General features: G+C 42.4%; 1 protein-coding gene across 2 annotated transcripts in view; it reads right to left on the bottom strand.

Moving 5' to 3' along the window:
• Positions 1–26,640, bottom strand: part of RAPGEF4 (Rap guanine nucleotide exchange factor 4) — a 338,326-nt gene that overhangs the window by 272,347 nt on the left and 39,339 nt on the right. For both annotated transcript variants that reach the window (XM_004601156.3, XM_004601157.3), the window contains exons 2-3: positions 14,789–14,931; positions 11,327–11,415 (exon numbers count right to left, since the gene is read on the bottom strand). In XM_004601156.3, the coding sequence (XP_004601213.1) occupies positions 11,327–11,415; positions 14,789–14,931 (232 nt within the window). The remainder of the gene's footprint in view (positions 1–11,326; positions 11,416–14,788; positions 14,932–26,640) is intronic.

Genomic DNA, 26,640 nt, shown 5'->3' with positions numbered 1-26,640 from the left:
TCAGAAATTATCACCTGATGAGGGCAACATTCTTCTTCCGAACATAGTGGGGTGAACCGAGGGAAGACCCAGGCAGAGAGACAAGGACAGGGAAAGAGAGGCAGCCACATGACAGAAAACCATCTATCCTTTGGGTTTTACACACAGAAACAGAACACTAAAACACATCTTTGCTGTGGAAAGAGAGGGTAAATAAAAGCACATGACTTCTGAAAGAGAGCCTACAAGAGATCATTTTCGCAAAAACTGAACCCCAAAAAGCTGGGGAATTGCACAGGACAGATGAGAGGTCTGAGACAGAGGGCCAAGGCCCAGCGCAGTGCAGCCTCCTCTGATCTCATGAAATGGCTGAACAAATAATGTCCAACTTGCTCTTTGCAATAAAAATGTGTTTCCTGCTTTTTAATCTATTCTAACACTGCCCTCTTGTGATAACATGGAAGCATTGCATTGCAACCAACAGCGTTCCACGGTGGGACCCGACTTCTTTCTCCAATAGTAATTTAAAAAACAAAAACAAGACAAAACAACACAGGAACCATTAAAAAAATTAATTGAAAAGAACAGGGGTCAGGGATAAAATATAGGGCTTAAGACATGTGAAATATCTAGGTTCAATCCATGGGCAACATATATGGTCTCGAGACCCATGCCCAGACAGGGGTGAGCCTGAACACCAGTGAGTGTGGCAAAATCATCATCATCATCATTATCATCATCATCCCGTTGATTGTCGAATTTCTCGAGCGGTCTCCATTCGTCCTAGCCCTGAAATTTTAGAAGCCTCTCTTTACTCGTAAATTTTAGAAGCCTCTCTTTACCTTTCCAATGGTACCATATTGGAGGCTCTTTCGGGGTCAGGGGAATGAGACCCATCATTGTTAATGGTTTTGGCATATGAATACAACATGGGGAGTTTGTGTGGCTCTCCCATGGGGGCAGGAAACTCTCAGTAGCTTGCCAAGTTCTCCCAGAGAGAGAACTAGGCTATAAGATGTCATCTGGGAGCTTGGTTTTTTATAGTCTCTGGATGTTGACCATTGGTGGGATTGCACGGCTCTCAAGTTCTTAATAATAATAATAATAATAATAATAATTATTATTATTATTATTATTTTTAAAACCAACAGGAAATGTTACTTTTATTTGTTGTGGAGTTATTTTGTTGTTTTGGGTTTGGGCCACACCAGGTGGTACACAGGGCTTACTCCTGGCTCTGTGTTCAGGGATCACTCCTGGTAGGGCTCAAGAGACTATATGGGGGCATTGGGGGTGCTGGAGATCGAACCCAAATTGACCGAATGCAAGGCAAGGCCCTTCCCACCATACTATCTCTCCAGTTCCAGGAAACTTACTCTTATGCAACCTATGTCAGACCTTTTATACATTAATTACTTGAAGTGAAAACTCTTGTCTCCAACCTACAGGTAGTCTGGACTTCCGTCAGGTCACACAACAATCAAGTGGCAGAGGGAAGATCTCCAAAAAAGACTTTCATTAACCGCTGTGACCTGCATTTGGGAAGTATTGACACTTTAGGTCTACCTCTGTTATATAGATATGGATGTTTTCATCAGTATTAACTGGAAAATTCAGAGCAGAAGTGAGAACTAAAGGCAGGACCTTCGAGTGACCATCTTAGAGGCTGGGCAAAGATGACTAGCTCACAAGTCATAAAGTTATTACCAGAAAAGAGCAGAAACCTGAGACCAATTCTATTGCTTGAGCAGAAATGGGATGGAGTCACAGAAACAATTAGTAAATGTCTATATGGAACTTTAAACAATGTATTAATCACTGATTATACCAGTCATTGCCAATGTTAGCAACCATTGTGCATGTCAGATGTGAAAGTTGCTCCCATAGAATAGAAGCATCCTATGCCTAAATGATATAAATTCTATGTGATCTGCATTCATGACTTGATCCATTTTGGCATTAGCCAGCCTCAGTCCTCACACATTAAACAAAATTTGGCTCTCTCATCTCCAACTACCTACACCTGCTCTTTAGTCAAGAAGATCACTAACGTGTGTGTGTGTGTGTGTGTGTGTGTGTGTGTGTGTGTGCTCTATTTTCTCTATATTCTCTAATATCCCTATGAAGGGCCCCTCAGAGAGGGGCGGGTTGAGTTTCTTTCCCCGCCCCGAGCAGAGCCCTAGCAGCCGAAGACCTCTGGAACCCTGCCACAGCCATATTCAAGGCCCCTCTACACACGTTCAGACGAGCCTCACACATGAAGGAACTGGCAGAGGAACCCAGATGTGCGGGACCTGGAACTGAGATCTCCAAGCCTGCTCGGATCCGGACTGGGCCTCCTCCACCCAGACCCCCCATTTTCCAGTAGCTTGGCAGCATACCCAGAAACTGCCCCCTGGTGCCATGTAATCCCATCAACAGCCAAGATCCAGAGACTATAAGACAACGCTCCCAGAAGCGCATAGCTGCAAATCCTCTTATAGCCTAATTCTCCCTCTCAGAGAACCGAGAGGTACCAAGAGCATCCTGCCCACATGGCAGAGCCTGGCAAGCTCTCCATGGCATATTCAATATGCCAAATACAATAACAATGATGGGTCTCATTCCCCTTAACCTCAAAGAACTTCCAATGTGGCACCACTGGTAAGAACGAGTAAAGAAAAGTTGCTAAAATCTCAGGGCTAGGACAAATGGAGATGTTACTGGCACCCGCTCGAGAAAATTGATGATCAATGGGATGACAGTGACAGTGACACAGTGATCCCAACTAAATCCTATAACTTTGTGTCATATTGTATTCACCAGAAATTCTTTCATAGTTGCATTGGTGGTATTGAAATGAGCATAGCTGTCTTCTAGAAGTTTTTTTCCTGGAAACTATTCCTTTATGCTTGTTTGGGGAGACACCCAGAAGTGCTCAGGGCTGATTCCTGGCTCTACACTCAGGAATCTCTCCTAGTGAGGATCAGGGGACCATAGGGGATGCTGCAGATCAAACCCGGGTCAACTGTGTGCAAGGCAAGAACCCTACCTGCTGTACTATGTCTCCAGCCTCAGAAACTACACCATTGTTGTGCAAAGATTAATTTAAAGCCTCAATGTTTCTAGGATTTAGATATTTGCCAGGCAAAAAAATAGTCTGAAAAATATACAGAGAAAAATATGATTTCCCCTCTCTTTCTGAAATACACATACACGCAAACACACAAAGAACTTGGACATTGCCATCAATATTATAAGTTCTATGAGCCTCTTACTAGTTATATCTATTATGTTTTATTCTAGGAATAAAGACGAGTAAGTCTTTCTAGGAAAGACAAGTAAGGAGAAGCTGCTAAAATCTCAGGGCTGAGTTTAATAGACGTGTAATTACTGGTGCCCGCTCGAGTAAATCGACGAACAATGGGATGACAGTGACAGTGACAATTTTATTCTTACACTCACTTCTAACTCAAAATGCATTCACAGAAAAATGAGAAACACATACACACAGTGTTACTCTAGTGAGAATGTAAAATCTTTAACTCGAGCCCATCCAGTAAAGCAGGCATGGAAAGCAACCAGTATGGAGCCAAGCTGAGCCGTGAGGCTCTGAGGGTATTCTGGCTGGACAGGGCAAAATACTGATGGTGCAACAGGTCACATGGAAACTTTAGTCTCTCTGGGTGGGGCTGGCGAGGTCATCCTGAAGCCTGTCCCCTTGCAGGCAGATTCACAGTCACGGGCTGGGATATGTCTGGGGTGTTGGAGAAGGTGCCTCAGATTGTGGGACATAGGGTTGGACTCCATTTGATGGAGCAGTGGAACTATCATGACGTTTAGAAAGATCTTTGCCAGGATCCTAGTCATCCACCAAGCCTGAGCAAAAGAGAATGACCCATCATCCCAGAATTCTCGAACAAGCAAGGTTTCTAGGCTGTAACCAAGGAAACGAATGCCACGTGGCCCCACTTCTCAGGGAGGGTCCCATCCCTCAGATTTTATCAATTCCTTTCGGTCTGCTGTTCAATTTTTGGACTGGGTGGGGGTGTGGTGGGGAGCTAGTTCAAAAAGCCGGAGGCCCTGTGACATAGGGGCTCTATGGGTTCTTGCACACTCCTCTGGCATCCCTGGGGTGGTGGTACCTTGCATGTGGAGGTTCAGCCCGATACTTCACATTCCCCCAGCATTTCCTGGGAGAGCATCAATAAAAGCCTTAGATAGGGAAACTCGGCAGAAGACAAGCGGGATGATGGCAAAGCATACGGCTCGGGGGCTCTGCACAGGGCCTGTGTGAGAAGCTGCTTCCCGCCAATACCAGCAGTATCACCTTTTTAACCAAGATGTCATAGTTTACAATAGTGCTGAATTTGCTGATTTTTGCAGTGCTGCTCCGCTGGCCTTGCCACCAGTGTTTCCAGACCTCTCCGCCACTGTTCATGGGCCCCCATCTGCCTCCTCAGTTCCCAATTTTATTGATCATGCCTCAGAGTTCATTTCCACAGGGGCTATCTCGTCTCTTTCTGTGCTTCCTTATACTCCACATATGAGTGAGAACACTTGCTGTCTGTCTTTCTCTTTCTGACTTGATTCTGAGTGTAGTCTGAGTAATTGTCCCCTGCAATTCCATCCACACTGCAGCAAACTGCACAATTTCCTCTTTCCCCACAGCTGCATAGTAGTCCATGGTGCACACGCTTCACAATTTCTTTATTCACTCATCAGTTGCTGGGAACTTGGGCTATTTCCAGATCCAGGCTATTGTATGGCTATCCAGTCATTTTTTGCTTTTGTTTTTGCCTTTGACCCACTGCTTGATGGGTTCTACGCCAGGAGCAGTTGCACAAGGTGTGACAAAGCCAGCCTCCCAGGTTTTACCAATGGATAGACTTGGGATTCTAAACAGCAAGAGCCAATACCCAGCAAAACTAGGAGGCAAACTACTAGCTTGTCACAACCCACCTCTAGCTTTTTATCCCCATTCTTCCCTCTGAGATAAGGGATTCAAGTTAGTTATCACTCATAGCACAAAATTATCACTTTGTGTTTTAATATTCTCCCAAATGTGGGACCACAGCAATAGCACAGTGGGTAAGGAGCTTGCCTGGCATACGGCCAACCCTGGGTTCAATCCCCGGCATCTCATAGGGCCCCTTAGGCACTACCAGGAGTGATTCTTAAGTGCAGAGTCAGAAGTAACCCATGATCATCACCAGGTGTGGCACAAAAATAATAGTAGTAGTAGTAGTAGTAATAGTAGTAGTAGTAGTAGTAGTAGTAGTAGTAGTAGTAGTAGTAATATCCCAAATGGAAATCATTTTCTTTCTGATAATCTCGGGCATCCGACATTCAAGGGGGAAAAGAAGGGCATACACCCCACTCCATGGATACTGGGGGAGCATGGCAGATCCACACAAACACCTCATCACTGGATCTTATCACATGGACATCATGTAGTTCACTTGGGTCTACCTAACCAAGCAGCTCAAACAGGACCCTGAGTGAAATGGAGTAAAGCATGAAAGTGACGACCTCTGTACTCGCAGGATATCACCACACAAAGAAAAGCATCAGCCCCAATGAAAACGCTGAAGAATTCAAGAACTGCCTGCCAAACCAACCCTAGACCCATGACGTCTTACCCTAGTGGTCGAAAAATACAGAAGAAATTGATCGTAATGGAGAAAAAGCAATCTATTTAAGTAGGCAGGAAGGTAATAGGAATTTATGAGCCAAATAAACTATTTATGCCCTGTGTATTCTTGAAATTTATATATACTTGTGTCTTCCCATCACCATATAAAAGAACTTAGGGTAGTCTTTATATGAAAAAAATCCTTCAAGTGAAAAATATGCAATAAATGTATAATATAAAAATAATGTACAGTATAAAATGCTCTATTGGAATCTGGAAATCATTTCCTTCTGTGTTCTCTCAGCTGGTGCAACCGCCAGCCTTCTTCATATCCAAGTCAGGGTCTTTGCTTTCAGAAACCCCCCAACATCCTACTCTAACCATCCCACCTCCCCTCTACACCCTGCTTCTTCCCTAGCCATCACACTTCCCAACCGCACCCTTTATCCTAGAAGTCACGCATAGAGGGGTCAGGCTGATTTAACAATCCCTCATCTAAGTGTTGGTAGGAGAAGGGGCCCTGGGGGGACAGCAGGGGGTGAGAGAGGGCCTTCCTGACCAGCAAGCCTTCTCACCCGCTGGAGGTCAGCTGGTGACAAGCTCCATGCTGGGAAGGCAAATGCAGTGGGGTCATGGGGTCATTATAGGGCTGAACAGAAAAACCTTAATCCCACAGTCATTACTCCTAAAGCCAAAATCATTCCTTCTTCTCATCCTCTGTGTTAACCTACCACAACCCGAGACAAAAAAAAATAAACTTTTGAGTTTTAGAGTTACAGAGACTTGATTCTGATACCTCGGGCTTGTGTGACTTTGAGCAAGTTGCTAAGCACACTTACCTGTGAAAGGTAAGCACTGGGTGAGTGCTCTGCACATAACAGCCTGTAGAGGGCGCTCCAGGCCCATCAGCTCTTCCTGCTCCTCCCTCACCCACCATTCAAGTTCTGGCTCCAGGGAAATAACATTGGGGAATTTTTTTTTTTTTTTTTTTTTTTAACCATTCCCTTCTAGAGTTCTACCCCTCAGGTGAGAAGCAGAAAGAAAGCGAAGGGGATGGAGAGGCAGGCTGGCAAGTAACCCCACCTTCCTCTCAGAGACTTGCCTCTCTGTGCTCTTTTCCCTTACTTCTCACCTGGCCTTCACTGACTTTTCTTCTTTTCTTCCTTTACTGCCCCCTGACCACTTCCTTTTGTGTGTGAGCTGCAGGAAGAACATGGAATCTGGTGTGTGCTGGACATGAAATCAAAGGTGACTTTGGTCTCAGACACTTCTGGGTGATTCACTCCTGATGTGTCCGACTGCTATGAGCAGCATCTGGCTGTGGAACTGAGAGGGAGGTTACCAGGTGACATCACAAAGGCCCTTGGAATGTTTCTAGGAGTAGAATTCCACATCTACTCTGCTGCCCTTCTTAGGGGCCCCCCACCCACCCAATTCACTCCCCATGGCCAAGTACAAGAGTTAAATTTGGGTCTCCAATTGATAGATGGTTGTTTAGTAAAACACTGGTCTATGTGTCATTTGGTTTGTTTTTTTTTTAGCTATAATTAGCATCTGACTATAAAACAAAGCTCCCAGAAGAGAGTGATGCAGAATCTCGCACAGCAGAGACTGGAAAGTTACCCGTGGCACATTCGATATGTCAAAAACAGTAACAACAAGGGGCCTCATTCCCCTAACCCTGAACGCAAAAGGGACGAATGGAGACATTACTGGCACCCGTTCAAGCAAATCGATGAGCAACGAGATGACAGTGATACAGGGAATTAGCAGCTATTACCAGTAGACTTTAAGAAAAGCTGGTGCAGATTACCCTCCATGATGTGGATGGTTCTTATCCATCAGTTAAAACTTTAGGAGTAAACAGAAGAAACTGCTGCCAAACAGCAACATAAGAAGTGAGGGGGCAGGAACAATAGTACAGCAGGTAAGGCACCTGCCTTGCACACGACAGACCCAGGTTCGAGTGATTCCTGAGTGCAGAGCTAGGAGCAAACCCTGAGCATTAGCCAGGTATGGCCCTCCACCCTGGAAAAAAAATTTTTTTTATTTCACTACTGGGCTGGAGCAATAGCACAGTGGGTAGGGCATTTGCCTTGCACACGGCCAACCCAGATTCGATTCCTTTGTCCCTCTCGGAGAGCCTGGCAAGCTACCAAGAGTATCTCACCCACATGGCTGAGCCCAGAAAGCTACCCGTGGCGTATTCGATATGCCAAAAACTAATAAAAAGTCTCACAATGAACATGTTACTGGTGCCCTCTCGAGCAAATCGATGAGCAACAGGATGACAGTGACAGTGACAGTGACAAGCTCATAACTCCTCACAACTGGAGGGAAGAGCAAATGAAGCTGAGTAAAGCTCTCTTGTTAGAATGGAAGTCAAAGTGATAAAATATAAAAGTTAAAAGTTCAGTTAAATAGAAAAAAAAGATTTACTATTGCTCATTACCACATGTTACTCAGCTATTCTTTGCCAGGACCCCATGCTGAGAGATAATTGGTCCAGGGAACTATTCTGGGAGTTCCTGGCCAAATTCTATTTTAATTTCATCAAACTCTCACACCAGCTCTTTATACCCAATGTGTCAGCACATCATTACTGACCTTATGCTTCCTCCCTTCACTACACTTGCTCTTTTTTTATTGCTCATTCTCTTTCCTGGTCTTTCCCACCCTTCTCAGCTTCCTCTTCCTTTCCACCTTCCCTCCCTTTCCTCTTTCTAGCTTCTCCCCCACTCTATTTTCTGTTTAGAATCATCTGGGGGAGCAGGAAGAGGCATCTTCCTCTCACCCCCGTGCCCCCCCACATCTCTGCTGGTGAAACTGTGGTTCAGGTAAGACTCGGCAGCAGCTCCGTGCAAAAGGGGTCCACAAGCTATCTCTAGAGACTGCAGTCTGCAGCTAGGGATGCTCAGTAAAGAACACTCTGAAAAAGGTGATCTCAAAGAACAACGGCAAGCAGTGGGAAAAGAGGAAGCTGCATGTTTCACGTAGCTTTTTTATAATCATGCTTTTTTTGGTGAAAAGTACAGAGCAGTGTCTAAGAGCCTACATTCAGGCATATACCTGAGGGCAAAGTCATTTAACTCCTCAGGACCTCAGTTTTAGCATCATCAAACTGAAAATAAAAATAGTGCCTGCCTCAGAAGGGAGGTCAAAGGACAAGATGCCTGTTAGCAGAATTAGGCTTTTGGTGATGATCTTTGTGCCATATGTACTGATGTCCATTTATAATGATGAGGCCTTAAAACTTATAATATTGTTTTGTTGTTATTTGGGGGACACATCCAGCAATGTTCAGGGGTTACTCCTGGCTCTCATTCAACAGTTAAATGTGTGACTTCACTTTCCCTCAGGCAGAGTCTCAGGTTTTCCTTGGTAATTCTTCCCAATTTTACAATTAGCCAGTTCCCATCCTTCAGGTTTTATCTGAATCCTGATTGCATGGTCAGAAAACTTGGAGCATGTTCAGCATGAAACTTTATGGTGGCCTTTGAATTCTTTTGAGATCTGAGGCTCCTGGCTCTAAACCAGAAGGCTCTGCACATCAATGGGATAAGAAATAATGAGAGAAGGTGTGGTGCTGGAATTATGTTCATAGGAAGCCATCAAAAACAGTACTGTAAATTGAAAAACCTCAATAATTTTTTAAATAAGTAATGAGAAAGCAAAAGATTACTATAACTGTGGAATGGGGACTTTATGCCCAATTTTATTTATTTATTGTTGGAGGAGCCACACCCAGCGATGTTTAGAGGTTAATCCTGGCTCTGCACTCAGGATTAATTCCTTGTGGTGGTGCTCGGGGGACCGTATGGGATGGTGGGGACCAAACCCGGCCAACAGCATGCAAGGCAAGTGCCAGACCTGCTTTAGTCTCTCCAGCTCCCTAAGTCCAATTTTAAATATGCACAAAAATGGGTAGGAGGAGGAAATGAGTTTGACCTACAAGGATACCCAGGTCCTCAAAGGTGTCTAGTGAAGATAAAAAATATCAGGACTACCTTAGAAAGGTAAAATAGAGAACATAAGAGATTTTAGGTTATTGTGTTGACCACAATACCCCCGGCTTACCCTCTTGAAGCTCCTAACAGACTGACAAAGGGGACCCCCTCTAGAAAAGAAATGTTAGGTTATCAGGTGGTAGGATCTAAGGAAAAAATGTAGGAAGACTTGTTTCTCCCTCTTCTTCGTCCACATTTTCTCTTACTCAACAGGAAGTTGTCACATGTGATGGAAATGTTTGACTTTCCCAACAGAGAGCAAACACTGGAAACAGGGACGATGTGCTTGTGTGTCTCATGTCTAGACGCCTGTCACCATATTGAAATCACCAAAGATTTTTATTGACCGACTTAGCACAGGAATTCAACTCCTTACTATGGGAAACAGAAAGTGAGTTTACAAGTATAATTCTGATGTCATAAAAGACATAGGGGTAGAATGGGGATGGGGATCAAGTACAGGAACACATCTTTGTGTGTACAAGGTACTGGGCTTCGTTATTGTTTGGGGGATGGTGGAGATTGGGCACCCCCAGATGCGTCCAGGCATCACTCCTGTCAAGGCATCACTTGACACCACATCGGGGGACCAGATAGGGTGTCAAGGATCAAGCCAGTGACAAGTTACACGCAAGGCAAGTGCCCTGCCTATGGCACTATTCGGACCTGTATTATCTTCTTCTTAATTTTTTAATTATAATTTAGTTAGTAAGCTTGCAGTGCTATTTAAATTTATAGTATTGATACACAAAGTTACTGCATACCAGTACCACAAAAGGATCCATGACCCTCCACCACATGTCTACCTTCCTAACCCTCCCATTCCCCCATTATTTGTTGATTGACAGTTAGTTTGGAAGCAATTACATTACTTTAACATCACCAACATACCATAGTCCTTCCACCTGTGCTACGGTGTTGTTTTCCATCCACCTCATGTTTCCCCCTCACACACCTCCCCCTGCTCAATCTGGTATTCTCAAATCTGCATCCAGTGCAAGGAGTTTGTAATCAATTGACACTGTCCATATCCATACTCTTGATTTGTTTCTCTGTATGCTACAGAGGAGAGAGATCATCCTGTATCATCTTTCTACATCTAGTTTATTTCACTCAACAAGATTGAGTTCCATTCAAGTTCCATTCAAGTTTCTACAAACAGCACAACTTTTTGTGACTGCATAGTATCTCATTGTGGATATACATCACAACTTCTTCATCTATTCATCAGCTATTGGACATTTGGGTTGTATTCATATACTAGCTATTGTAGAAAGTGCTGCAATGAACACATATTTATTTGAATTACTGCTATTGGGTTTGGGGAGCACATGCCTATAGGTGGTGTTGCTGAGTCAAAAAGAAGCTTTATTCTGACTTTTTGAGAATCTCCATGTTGTTTTCCATAGAGGCTTAGCTAGATGACATACTCACCAGCAGCAAACAGGAGTTCCGTTTTCGAGGTCCTAGGTTTTTGATTCCAGGTACCAGATGTCCTGGGACCCCAAGTATCCCTCCACACTACCATAAAAGACAATACAATGGAAAATATCTTAAAAGAAAATATAGTCAGGGATGTGGACACTTATGGAAGGTGTGGTGTTAGAACATTGTATGCATCAAACCCTCTCATCAACAATATTGTAAAGTATAGTACTTTGAAAAAAACTTTTAAAAAGAAAAAAATAGTAAATCCTACTTCATAAAAAAAAAAGATTTATCTTACCTGGTGACTACTGGTCTCAGATACTTTAACATCCAAAGACCCTGCCAGGACAGCATACCAGTTTGTTCCAATATCACCTTGGCGAAATACTGAAAAACAGTAATGTAAATATTTCAAATGTATGGTGGTAGTTCACATATAAACTACATGTCCATGACTTGGACCTAGTTGAGCTCACCACTCTTTCTTCACCTTCACAATAACATATGTTATTATCCTCCTCTGACAACACAGTTATATCCTACTTAATCAACATGTTATGTAGTGGAACTCTTTATCAAATTGAACTCTTATACTTACAGAGCAGTAATAAGGGATGATAACCCTAAACACAGTAATATCCTCTAAAGTTACAAATAATTGTCTGAAGTCCTATGAATTTTATATTAAATATGTTTCATTATATTATAGATTACACATTTTAAAAGATTATTTGAGTCAACAAAATATTAACTTGACACCTATACTTCCTAAATCTATTAAGGGCAGCATATTTTCTTAAATAAACTGTCTCCTATAGTGCTAAGCAATGAGTCACTGAGGAAAAACAAACTATGCCTTAAAAACTAACTATTGTACTATCAATGTACATTTTCCTGTTTTATTAATTCATTGCCCTGAAATACTAGGAGTTAGCTTTTCTTTGGAAATGATGCTCATTAGAAATTTCTAAACCTGATGTAGCTTTCTTTGTGTTCCCTCACAAAACATATAGAAATTTGGATAGAACCTTAGTTATCATATTATGCTAATACTAATAATTCCAGTACCTTATAAAGTTAGTCTTAAAGCATGAGTTCGAAACTCTGCAGTATAGTCCCAACTATCCTTTACATCTCCTAAGCTAAATAAGTAGATGGAATGACTTGATTTTTTAAAATTCTTTTCACTGACTCAGAGGTCAACAGAGGAGGAAAAGAAAAATATGAATGACTCAATAAAAAGTCACATGACAACCCGGTGGGGAAGTTGAGTTGCAGCAAGGCTAATGCTCCCTGCATAAGTGCAAGCTTCCAGGAGCCATAATTAATGGTGACAAGCTGTTCTAAACTCCCTAAGACATGCTGTGGAAAGAGGAAGAACAACAATGGCATCCTACCAAGTGCCATGATAAGTTTAAGATGAGGGATTTATGAGTTTGCAACTGGCCTTTCTAGTAATTGCTGTTCCTAGCCTCTATAAAGTGACTTATTTAGAGTTCAGGCTCTGTCTTTCAGGAACTTTTTGCTCCCAAATATATATGATCATTTGCCAATCAAATTTTCTTTACAGTTCATAGAAGATTCATTTGGAAATGAACTGAACGTAGCATTCTATTCCCAAAACAACAAAACTGTTTTATATCAATAAAAAAAGACATTATTAGCTTAAAGGCAATATACATGGATAATTACAGCTAAACTTCCCTGTATATACATGAAAAAAAATTTGAGAATACTTACAAAATGTTAATAATCTTTGAGTTTGGGATTATGTGTGATTTGGGAGGAACCACACATGGTGGTGCTCAGGGCTTACTTATGGCTCTGTGCTCAGGGATCACTCCTAGCAGGCTCAGGAGACCACATGGAGTGCCAGAAATCAAACCCAAGTCAGCCACGAGCAAGGCAAACATATTACCCACTGTACTCTGGCTCCAGGTCCACAGGGTTATATATTATTTCTACTGTGATGGCTTTCTAGGTGTCCGAGAATAAAACTGTGACAGATCCTATTTGTTTCCCACCAGAAAGGTGCATCATGGCCCCCTTTCCCTCTTATCCAACTGATCAGGAATAATTGGCATAAACTTTGCCAATAAGTAGTTTTATGTGGACACAGGACACATTTCTGGCCAATGAAATAATAAAGGATCTTGGCTTTGAAACTTCTAAAAGAAACTCAAGAAGATGTAGTTTCAGCAGGATCATTTGGGATAAGTATGAGGACAAGAGCCAACATCAGAACATGCATGTTGGGGGGGTGGATAAAATGGGGAGAGGAGGTCTAGAATCTTAATAATGTCATCAAGCTATTTAATTTACTAATTCTGAAGCCATCCTACCTCAGGACTTCTGATACATAAGTCACTGACTTTTTCTTTCTTGTATGAGTAATTATTCAGTTCAGTTGGTTGGGAGTTTTCTGTTATTGCAACATAGACCATCTCAACAGATGGTAAATTTCTGATTTTTTTAAATTTATTTTTAAATGAGACAAAAGCCACAACTGTTCAGGGATATCTAGAGTTGAAATTGATTAGATAACAAATCAATCTTTTTTTTAAAAAAAATCTGTTTTTATGTGAAAATTTTTACATGTTATACAGGGTTGCTAAGTCCTTGTCTAAAGATTTACAAAGCTGTTTGTTGCTAGTTGAGCCTTCTGTGTTACTGTTTTTGTTTGTTGAGTTGTGTTGACTTTGATGTTCCTTTCCCATCTAATTTAGTGTGTTTCTACTGGAATTTCAGTATTGAGGAATTTGAAAGTGTTATATGGTCCAGAGACCAGGATCTATGGTTGTCTGGGCCAGTGAGTTGACATGGTGGCAGAAGTGGGATGTGGCTGTGACTGTCAGGATGGGGGCCATTGCAGGCTGCCTTACCTACTCTGAGAAGACCCCAGAGTTATCAGCCTGGCACCAGGATACCTGAAATTTTTCGCAGTCTGGTGTCTCTGCAGAGAATAGTAGTGAAGCAGAGGAGTTTTGGTTGCAGTTAGCACGGATGCAGCTCCTTGGGTTTGGGCAGGCAGGTACATGGCCGGCAGGTACCCTGCCAAGGTACCCCAGAGTTTTCAATCAGGGGAATCAATATGGCCATGAATTTTAGCTTTAAATTTAAAGAAGTAAATACTGAAACTGGAGTGATCATATAGTGGGTAGGGTACTTAACTTGCATGCAACCAACCCATGTTCAATCCCAACACCCCATATGGTCTCTGAGCCTGCCAGGATGATCCTTGAGCACACAAAGTCATGAGTAATCCCTGAGAACCATTGGGTGTGGCTCCCAAACAAAACAAATTTAAAAATCGAATAGCAGTCACCCAACCATTTTACTCTCCTGGCCCCTAGAGATACCTGGAACAGGCCATATCAATGAAGTTCAGTCAAAACATTACTTAGCATTAGTTAAGATGCCTTTTGCCTTTTCTTATAATATCACACAGTATCCCATTTCTTTGGATAGAGAAAATAAATATTTTACTAGCTAAGAATATAGCTCAGTATATGAATCACTGTACCAGTTCCATCTGGATAGAAGGCTCTCCTGTAAGGACCATTTACATGCTGTGAACAAAGGAGCTGGGAAATGTTCCATGAACTGAATAAACAAAGTAAAAGGGAAATGTCAACTGAATGCTTCTGGCTGAAGCTCACAAAGTTGGCACATAAACACTCCATTTGCTAGCTCTCTCCATAGGGCAACCATAAATGAGCAAAATCATATAAAAATATACCACTGGAGTTGTATTTCTTACATGTTATTCCTTTCTCGAGATTCTCATAATAGCCACATAAACAAATCTGATGTAGAAGATTTGGGTGAAATTTTTCAAAAGCTTTCACTTCCTTCAGCCGTGTGAAGATTATATCCACATCTTCACTGGACCGTTCCAATGGTCTATAAAGAAAGGCACAAAAAGCTCTATCATTATAGATTTACTTGACTCAACATGCATTATTCACGTTATATTGAAATGTATTTAATTAGCCCGACTGCAAATATTTCACTGCCAATATTTATCCACCTATCCCCACTACAATATACCTGGGGACTAGAGGAAACTTTATGAACTAGTCGCCTGAAATCATGACTTGTATGGTATTGCGACTTGTACTAAGAAATACACATTAGGCCTTCATCCACTATTCCTGGCACACAGTTCCTGAAGCTCTTACCTCTTTTTCAGTAACATTTGTTTGATTTGTTGCCCTCAGTTCCTAAAGTTACTTCAGAGTTATTATAGTGAAAGTCATTATTCATGACAAGCCCCTTTTTATGTTAGTGATGTGACTTTAGGGGAAAGCCTATTATGACTTTGAGGGACAGCCTATATATATCTTTGGCGTGGGAGCTGTTCTCAGGGGAGCCAAACTTGTGGTCCAAGGACTGAATCTGTCAGTCCCAGTCCCTGACCTCCAAAGTGGGAAAGCACCCAGAGGCTGAGTTCAACCAACTGTGGCCAATGATTTCATCAATCAGACCTGAGTGATAAAAACCATAAAAATCTCTGAACTATGGTATTCACAGAACTTCGGGGTTGGTAAACACTAGGCAATCTGGAGAGAATGGAGTGCCTGAAAAGGCATGGAAACTCTCTACCTCTTCCCCTACTTTTTCCTATGCATACGTCCCTTGGATCTGCTTGCTCCTGCATCATGTCCTTTCCCAATAAACCAGTGATCTAGTAAATGGTTTGTTTCTATAAGGGTTTTCCCTAGCAATTCTGGGGTCTCGGCATCTAGTGCCAAAGTTTAAACTCTGGGTCTCACACATGCTATACTACATGCTCTTACCACTAAAGCCCTTCTAAGTTCTGTGAGATGATGGAGCAAATTAGCTGATCCCTAAGGTGGAATGGCTGTTGTAGGAATCCTGGTTTTTGATTTGTTTGATTGTTCTGAAACACAGGTAAAATCCTGGGCTTATCTCTGAAATAGGAGGATGCTGGGAAGAAAGCAGGGAATTGTAGTTTTGTGGGATTTGTCCATTAAATGTGACACCTGATACTATCTTGGGATAGATAGTGACATAATTGAGTTGAATTGTATAACATCTGAAGTCAGGTGTGCTGAAACATGGAGTATGGAGTACGGAGGTAGTATGAGAGCAAAGGAAACACAGAGGAAATAACTTTTCCTTTATAGATGTTACAGCAGAAATCCATTTCAACATGAAGTTCTTGCATAACATTTGATCCTTCAGAAGCACCACAATGTGGTAACATACATAAAAATGCAAATTTACTGTGGTTCTTGGTGATGGAATATGTGCACTGGTGAAGGGATGGGTGTCTGAGCATTGTGTAACTGAAACTTAAGCCTGAAAGCTTTGTAACTTTCCACATGGTGATTCAATAAAAAATTTAAAAAATTAAAAAATTTTTTAAAATGCAAAATTACTTAAAATTGAGATCATAAACATAAATGCCTACCAATCAGGATAAAATCTATCAAAAAGGATAAAGATATAATTTTTTTATATAATTTATTGAAAATTCTGGTATGTGAGTTTTTTGACTGAAATCTCCAGGCTTTCTCAGAGCTGGAATGGGTTACATCCCCCCACTTCCCAATACTCATGGAAGCACTTGCAATCACGCCCGTGAACCAACTCCAGTGCCACCATAGAAGCTCTACTACTGGCCATGCTTCAGAAACCCATAAATGAATCTCAAGAGATCAAAAGTCACAGTTAAGCTCAGATCCGCATGCGGCTGAACAGACTGGAGTAAATCGGAAAGGGGTGGGTTGACCTGTGCCCGCCCAAGCAAAGCCCCTGGCAGCTGTTTGCTTCCACAATCCAAAATCGCCACCATACCCCCAGCCTGACTCCACCGTCTCAGGACGGACCTCACCAAGATATAACCTGTTGAAACTTCTGGTATTCGGGTTTTGTGACTGAAATCTCCAGGTTTTTCTCTGGGTCGGATAGGCTACCTCCCCTACCCCTGTACTTCCAGGAGCCTTGGCAGTCACATTCATATTCCAAAGGTGCCACCCAATTGAAAAGCTACTCCAGTCTTACCGTCCTGATAAAAATACCGAATGCCCTGAATAAGCATCATAATCTCTTAGCACCTGTATTGCGAATCATAACGCACAAAAGGAAAATGAGAGAGAGAGAGCAAGAAGGAAACTGTCTCCAGTAGAGGGAGGCTGGGGGTGGGGGTGGGAGGCTGGGGAATGGTGGTAGGGAAAAGGGGAAGTTTGGTTGTGGGAAATGTACACTGGTGAAGGGATGGGTGCTGAATCACTGTATGACTGAAGCCCAACTATGAACAGCTTTGTAATGGTCTATCTCACATATATTCAATTAAAAATATTTTTAAAAAGTAATGTGGAGTTTATGCCCAATTCTATCAGCTTAATCAATGGCTGAATAAATAGAAGTACTCTTTCATTAAAAAATAAAATTAAATTTAAAAATAAATAAAAAACAAAAAGATTAAATCTCTACCAAACATAAGGAAAGCACTTTCTACTATAAGAAATAATGGTGAAGGTACAAAGACCAACACAAACTGAAACTCAGCCCCAGGACTGGCATTTGCTGGGAACGGCAGAGATCACAGCAAACCACAGGAATCAAACTCTACAAAGAGCTGCCTCACTCAACTATTTGCCTCGTTATGTTTTCTGTGGAAACTGTGCCCAGCTGTCGCTTTTCCAATAGTTTAAGGAAAGATAGCTCTCTAAGTGTCTATTCAGATTCCTTAATGTGAGCAAGGGTGGGACAGGCAGGAAACAGCTACAGAACAGATCCAAGTCACTGACTGCCATTGTGTGCTCTCCACATTAGGATAAATCAAGAAAGAACCAAGCAAAACCAGGATGGTTTTGTGGATTATGTAATTGTTTCTTTGATGTTGTCCTTCAATATGCTTTACGGAGTCCTGTGTTCCTTGATAGGTGTGTTACATGATACAGAAACCTCCAATTTCAGGTATACCCCACAGAACTCTGGGCTTGACTAGTCAAACATCTAGCCAAGACAGGTCCTTCTCTGAACACCAGATGATCTCATTCATCTGTGATAAAATTCACCTCATTCATATATAAAAATAAAATAAAGGAATAGCAATATGAATGACAACCCTCTGACCCTGAATGGCAGAACTGAGATTAGCACTGTAGCACTGTCGTCCCACTGCTTATCAATTTGCTCTAGCGGCCACTAGTAATGTCTCCATTGTGAGACTTGTTGCTACTGTTTTTGGCATATTGAATATGCCACGGGTAGCTTGTCAGGATCTGCCATGCAGGCGGGATACTCTCAGTAGCTTGCCAGGCTCTCAGAGGGACGAAGGAATCAAACCCACGTCAGCTACGTGCAAGGCAAACACCCTACCCGCTGTGCTATTGCTTCAGATTATTTAAACTATAATTTAAAAATACTATAAATGCCAATAGCATTGAAAACACATTAACTATAAGATTTTTTTTTAAATATAAGGTACTCGGGGCTGAAGTGATAGCACAGTGGGTAGGGCGTTTGCCTTGCAGGCAGCCAACCTGGGTTCGATTCCCAGCATCCCATACGGTGCCCCAGCACCACCAGGAGTAATTCCTGAGTGTAGAACCAGGAGTAACCCCTGAGCATCACTGGGTGTGACCCGAAAAACAAAAAAAAAAGAAGAAAAAATATAAAGTATTCATAAACTAAAAATTTATTTTTAAAAAGAAGTAATAATCAGATATAAGTAAGTACCTTATAAACTTAGTGTAGCATTCCTTGTAATATAAGTCCACAGTGGGTAATAGAATAACCTTGGCTCTAAAAAAATCAATACATAGCTAAACAATGGAAAAATCAATTATTCATCCTGTACTTTACATGCAGAGTTTGCTCAATAAAAATCATTTCTTTTACAAAGCACACAGTGATTGTGACACTTAGTAGCATCATTTATGCTGAATATTGACTGACATCTGGTTAGGTACAAAATTTTATTAAGTGTGAACATAAGTTAATACATATAAATATAATAAATGTTATTTTCTTTCCCCAGAAGTCTTTCTTCCTTAATTTCCATGTGCTCTCCTGAATTCAATGCTGTCCCTTGTTATATTGGTTTCATGTCTGGCCGTGAGCTGTGGCAAAAGTAGCCTTTATGTCACTTCTCAGATATGACCACAGTGAGTCTCTCCCACCCCTCCCATCCTGGGCCACAATTCTCAAAAGTCCCAGCACCTAATAGCTGTGTGACCATACCTGATAATAGGATCTCTGCAGATGTAACCAAGTCAAGATGAGATCATGCTTGATCTCGTGGTGGGTATGTGTCCTTATCAGAAAAGGGAAATTTAGACAAATAAACATGAGGAAGACAGCCAAGTGAAGGCAGAAACAGAGAATGTAGTTGATGGATCTACAAGCCATAGAGTGCTGGCAACCAGCAGAAGCTAGAAAGAAACCAAGAAAGATTCTCCATCAGATCCTTCAGGAGATAAACGGCTTTTACTGGGTTCTTCATGAAGTGGTAAATGAATAACTGTCATCTTTATTCTCCCACCAGTAGATTCCATCACCAGGGATAATCCTTCTCTAGACCCCTCATTGACAGTGGTCTCTCTCCTTTCCCAATGCTGCCACTCCCTTTACAGTCCCCACCCTACTCAGCAGTGAAGGTGCAGAAGTACTTATGAGTGAGGTTCTTTCTACATCAACCTCAAACTGAACTCATCTTCTCTCCCACGCCGGCTATGGCATGCACGATCCTGACTGCCATGCCAGAGCGCACAGAGCAGGCTCATCCACCCTCACACCTCCAGGTGATTCTACCAACTCAGTGTCACTCAAATCCATCCTCTCCCTTAGCCCCTACTGCTGCTGTCTCCGTGCGATGTGAGGGGGCCCGGGCAGGAAACCCTCTCTAGACAGCTTCCAGCTAACAGTCAGCAGAAGCAATTTATACGGGAGAGTGACCTGGTTCGTTGGAAAGATCAACACGACTGCAAGCAGAGGCAGAGCAAGAGAGCAGAGAGCAGCTGCCAAGAGACCAGGTGGGAAGCTTCTGCCACCTCTTAACTCGATGGTGCAGCCGCTCCTCCCCACTCCCTGAATAACCGTACACGGCAGGTCCCTCGTGGGAAAGTAAACAAAAGCTCCACGTACAGGGAAGTTACTTTCTCTTGCCCTGCCTCTGACACTCGGGGCCCATTTTCTTCCCAACCACTCCTTCAAGTTCTCACTTTTAAAACCTATTCAGACGAGAGCAAAAAGCATCATTGACAAAAGCAGACTCTGTGTAGGCAGTATCTTCAGGTAACACAGCGAATGAGTCACTTTTTTTTGTTGTTGTCATTTTGAGATGTCATTTGCTTCTAGATACCAGCATGGCTAAGTGGTGAGAGATCATCCCATGACTAATGTTACCAGATGTGCCATGGCTAAAGGGGGGTGAGAGGCGGAATGGGGGTTCCGACTCTGTATATCTTAAGTTCATCACAGGGGAAACTGTTCTCACCACATGGTCCTGACCCAGGCTAGTGTTCTAAGAGTGGGAGGCAGTAGAACCTGCTGCTGGCCTGGAGGAACGCTGCCAAGCTGCTAGACAACCATGAAGCAAGAAATATATAGGAGGATTCTGATAACCAGTGGAGATACCATTACTCATCCATTCATGTAGAAAATTCTATTGGGACTTTATTTTATACAAGCTTCTAAATTATGATGTTTTCTTGCTTTGCCTTAATTTGTTTTTTCCTTTTCTCATGATTCTTCAGCTCTTCCAGGATGCTCTGTACAGCTGGTCATAGAAAACTTTCTCATTTTAGAACATGGCATCAAACAGAGATTGACCTAAGATAGCAAAAAGTTGCAAACTAAAAAAAGAATTCTGATAAAATTCTTTTAAGCCATCACAAAAAATACCTGTGAGAAGGCCGAAGAGATAAGCTAGGGGTTAAGGCAAATGCCCTACCCGCTATGCTATCCCTCCAGTCCCATCAGCACTAACTGTTCCTAAAAAAATAAATGCAAGAGGGGCTGGAGCGATAGCACAGCAGGTAGGGTGGTTGCCTTGCACGCAGCCGACCTGGGTTCTAATCCCAGCATCCCATATGGTCCCCTGAGCACCGCCAGGGGTAATTCCTGAGTGAAGAGCTAGGAGTAACCCCTGTGCATCGCCGGGTGTGACCCAAAAACAAACAAACAAAAAGGATAAATGCAAGATACTAACATGCCTCCAAGAAGCTCACAAACCAGGGGGGAAGGTAGCCAGGTAATCAAAAGAAAGATAAATAATAGTAAGACTTCAATGTGCTCAGCCCACAGTGCTCTAGGATGGCCCTCACTATGTGCACAAAGTGGGTTGGAGATGGCAAAGCACTTCTCTACACTAAGGTTCTCTGGTGGGCATAAGTAGTGGAATTAAGACAGGTTAACAAGAGAAAAAGAGATTCAATTATATGCATAAAGGAGCTTCATGAACACAGAGACTCAGGGGCAGGTGTGTGACCAATGCTCGTATGCAGTTCTGAGCTCCTCCTGAGTCCTGAGGAAAGGAACAGGCGCTGGGAGTTTTAAGGCAAAGACGGGCACATCACAGAACGCTGCAAACAGATGTTCTGAATGAGGCATTCCTCTCTCCTACAGATAAGGCTTTTAGATCTTTTCAAAGTTATCTCTAGAGGAAAAAGGATATTTTCACCAGGGTCTTCATAACAGCACTAGACACATTAGCCTAAACATAGAATGAACCTAAATGCCTACCAACAGAAGACTCGATAAAGCAACTCTATGGAATATTACTCTGCTGCTAAAAAAAAAGATTAAGGGGCCTGGAGAGATAGGTTAGTGGGTATAATGCTTGCCCTGCACAACCAACCTGGGTTTGGTCCCCAGAACCCCCTATGTTCCACCAAGACCCTTCCAGAGTGATCCCTGAGCACAGAGACAGGAATAAGCCCAGAGCACCACTGGCTGTAACCCCCCACCAACAAAAATGTAATAAGAAAGATTTCATGTTTACCTTTCGGGACAAAATGGGTGAATGCTGTGAAGTGAAATAAGGGAAGAAGTGAACGACAATTGCTAGATGGAACCACATATATGTGGAATATGAATAAATAAAGCAAAACAACTGGCAAAAAAATTAATTTCTAGACTCAGTGAAAATGGTGGTTACCATGGGGAAAGGTGTGGGAGGAATGATATGGAGGTCCTTTTGGTGGTGGGCTGGTGCTAGAACTTTGCGGTAGATGAAAGAAATCCTACACACTCATGTTATAAAACAGGGGTCATGTGCTCCTGTTTGGACCCCAAGGACATCCCAAAGTGGGTACAGGTGAAAAATGCATAAATAAGGGGAAAACCATAGAGCACAAAACCAGGGGCCAACCAGTGGGAAAATGGGGCCAAGAGAATAAGGTTAAAAGGAGCAATGGTCAGACCATCTTGCCACAATCAACAGAGAAGTGGCAGGCATTCTGGTGAGCAACGCGGCCTGGAAAATGCTCCGGACCCGAATTGGGGCCAACAACACCGGGGAGCCGGAAGGAGGAAGTGCAGCCAGGCACACCTTCTCCAGATGGAGCCCTGGCGACACTGAGCAGCAACTAACACGGCTCCGGGATTCGGGACTGGGACACATCCGAGCCACGCGGTCGTGTTAGCAGCCGTGCGACCTTTTCTAAAACCTGAAAACATACAATCTTTTAATGGAAAACTAATTATCAAATGCTTCCTTAATAGGGTTATCTTGTTTGGGGGTATAACTCCCACAACAATAGTGAGTTTTGTGTTGAAATATGGAACATAATCAATGTGAAGAGAAAATGAAGTGAAATTCATCAGTTATACAGTTGGGGTGGGGGGTGGGGGTATACCGGGGATTTTGGTGGTGGAATATGGGCACTGGTGAAGGGATGGTGTTTGAATACGGTATAACTGAGACATAAACCTGAGAACTCTGTAACTTTCCACATGGTGATAAAATAAAATAAATAAATAAATAAAAATTTTAAAAAAACAAAGAAGAAGGAGCAATGGTCAGAAAACTGTTGAGAAATAACTGCTACACTCACACAAAGGTGTGAAGCTCTACTTCTAAATTCTAGAATAATGAAAATCAGTGCTTAAAAAGGTAAGTATTTTTTAACTCTGTTGGGTCTGAGTGTCCTCAGCTCAAGAAGAATCCAAATGCCACCTTGGCACATTTGGGGGTAGACTATTCTGTTCCCCTTTGATGGGAACTACCCAAGTCAGATGTGGGATGGACAGCAAATGTTCTCTATTCTAGGCACTGCCCTATACATTATGCACCATGAAATTTAAATCTGCTCCTAAATCATAACTCAGTCAATGCTACATAATCTAGGAACTGACTAGTTTCCAGGTCAATCAAAACACGAATGATTAACACATAAGCTTGGGGGATGTATCACGAATCACGAAATCCTGTTAATCGTCCATTTCTCGAACGGGCTCAGTAATCTCTCCATTCCTCCTTTCCCTGAGATCTTGTAGCCTGCTTTTCCTCTGGGAGAAACTGGCAAGCTTCTGAGAGTTTCCTGCCCACATGGGACAGCCTTGCTAGCTTCCCAAGGTGTATTCATATGCTAAATCCAGTAACAAGCTGGATCTCATTCCCCTGACCCTGAAAGAGCCTCCAGTGCGACATCCTTGGGAGGGCAGAGTGGAGAGGGGGATGTATAGTAACAATAAATAATCAGCAAAAACATCTCTTAACCGACCAGGCTAGATTTGCTGGTCCTTTACTACGGAAGTGCCACCCCAGTGTCAATTGACCGAGTAGACCCCTTAGTGTGAAATTCACAAAGTTCTGGGGACCTGCCAGGACAGTGTATTCCAAAAGCAAGACTTGTGGGGGTGCGTGAGGAGGTGAAGAGGTGAAGGGGGCAGGTCTGCTCGCCAGTAGCTGCTCTGCCAAATCACCAAAAGAGCCTCAGCCATGAAATGGCTGAAAGCAAGCCCAGCAGCAGCCTCTTGTGGGAGAGCAATGCTAAATCTCCTCTGCTGCACCTGTCTTTTTTTTTTCCCTTGTTTTTAATTTTCCAGATGTCATTTGAAAATCAGTAAATGTATTTAGATATATTTCAGAACACCAGATGAAATGTTAACTAAACATATTTGCATGAAAATGACTATGCAGATTATTTTGACTCCTTTTAACAATAACTTAAGGTTACAAAAAGCTAATCTCTACCTCAAAGTAGTTCAATCTGAGATAATACAGATGCGCTTTATGAATTATAAAAGGCTACAGAAGCTATTGTTATTACTTGTACCATTCCCTTCAGCATCATTAGCTACAGATTTGTTTTTAAAAACTAATGGAAATAGAATAAAGTGCTTTAAAGCATATACTAGAATCATTGTGTGCCTTTTGAAGGTTTCATAGCTACCTACTGCATGTATAGTTTATGATACTAATAGAACATTCTCAAACACTATGTACTTGACAATCCTTTTGCAGTGTTATCAACTTTTTCAAGGGACTTTGCAAATCTTGATCATCACAATCCAGTTAGATAAACAGATGAATCCCACTTTACACAGAAAAATATCTGACACTGAGGTTAGGTATTAGTATGCTAAAATCGTGTATTTATAATGGCAATGATGACATGGAGATATCAAAAGTCTTTGAAACGCAAGATGTTTACCACTTATCATGTTATCATTTTAATTATATGATTATTAACCACTTAGAACACTGAAATGTTTACTCTACTAATTACAAGTTTTCCCAACAATGTCAACAAAACTCAGAAAGGTGTTGAAAATGCTCTCATCCAATCTGCAAATATTTACATGTGTCTATAGTGAGGATAATAAAACACCACTTGGGCTAGCCCCTATAAAATAGCAAATAAATAAAATGCAGTTTTATAATAATAAGCTTTTGGACTCTAAGACCAATTGTAGTTATAAGAAGAGAGAGAATTATAAATCAAGTTAAAGGGACTACGTACAATGATTTTCAGTGCCACATGTTTTAAAGTTATTAATGTATACTACAATGATAATTTAATGTGAATTATTGGTACCTTCTGGGTGGAGTTCGTACCCAGCAATGCTCAGGAATTACTCCTGGCTCTGTGCTCAGGGATCATGCCTGGCAGGGCTCAGAATACTGTATGAGGCTCTGGGCATAGAACCAAGGCTGGCCACATGCAAGGCAAATGCCTTAACCCCTGTACTGTCTCTCCAGCTCCTAATTAAAATTTTATTTAAAAATAAAATGGAATTTTAACAAAATCCCTGCTGGATCCGTTTAACTAGAACCATCCCCCAACTTACCTATGTACAAATATCTCACTATCCCCTAGTTGTTGTAAATATTCTCCACCTTCTACAATCCCCAAGTCATGCCCCATTATCCTTGCAAAAATTCTTCTTGACTATCTAGAAGCTCCCTTATCCCAGATGCTTCTTCTTGGTAATTTTCCATCCACTATCCCACATTCTTTTCCTTGGCTATAATTTCCCCCAAGTTTATACAATACTCAGAGCTGAGTCCCATTATTCTCCCCTAATATAAAATCCCACTACAGTGGTTGCAATGCCTATTGAGATGGTCCAAATAAAGTTTGCTATGCCACCATTTGAGGGGAGGGGGTAAGGTTTGGGCCAGACCCAGAGGGTGCTTGGGGCAAAGTCCTGTTTTGTGCTAAAGAGTCACTTCTGACAGTGCAACCTGCTGTACTTACCTCCCACTTCCTTGCCATCTTTAAAAAATATCTCTGTATACTTTTTCCTTAACACACAAACACACACACACACACACACACACACACACACACACACATACACACACCACTCAACTCAATCAACTGTCAAAATTCAGAGACTCTGCTGTTGATGCAGTTGTATTGATAGTGACTTAAAAATAAACAACAAAAAAAACCCTGACGTGTCCTGGAAACTGAGGTGCAGCTGCAATCTGTGTCCTCCTAGCTCGGACTGTCACAAAGCACATGAAGACCTGTGAGACCCTTCCAGGATAGGGCGACATCGGGCCCAAGAAAGCAGCATGCAAGGCTGCAAATGCTAGAGCTACAGCCTCCAGCCTCCCGGTTTGCAGATCCTACCAGCTGCCTTCCTGTCTTCATGAGAGAAAAGCTCTCCTGGAGAGAGCTCTGCCTCCTTGGGGTTCCAAGGTGACAGGAGAGCTGGCACCACAGGCCTGTGCAGACCTCTCCTCACCCTGAGCACAGCCGGAGAAGCTGTGTCAGCCCCTCACCACTTCCTTTCACAGACAGCTGCAGTAATGGCAAAACTGGGACCTGGGGCAATGGGGCTACTGCAAAGCTCCCCTCTGGCAGAGAGCAAGGACCCTATAGCTTAACACTAAAAAAAAGAAATCGAAATATAATATGGAAGCACGGCTTTTCCCAAAATACTCTCTGAGCCTGACCGTGAAATTCTAAACTCGGAACCGGCAGAACGGAAGTCTGTCTGGGACACCCACACCCCATCCACTGCCACCCTCCACCCCCAACAGAGTCCCAGACAAGTGAGATGCTTCCTGAACTTAACAAAGCAGGCAAAATAGAACTCCATCATAATTGTCCCTAGGTAAGATACTTGCTCTACCAGCATCCAGTTAAAAATAGTTGCTTTAGGCTCCCTCAAATTTTA

The sequence above is a fragment of the Sorex araneus genome, chromosome X, assembly GCF_027595985.1.
Source record: "Sorex araneus isolate mSorAra2 chromosome X, mSorAra2.pri, whole genome shotgun sequence".
Classification (NCBI taxonomy): Eukaryota; Metazoa; Chordata; class Mammalia; order Eulipotyphla; family Soricidae; genus Sorex; species Sorex araneus.
Note: the sequence above shows the minus strand (reverse complement) of the source record. Positions and strands in the feature narration are given on the sequence as shown.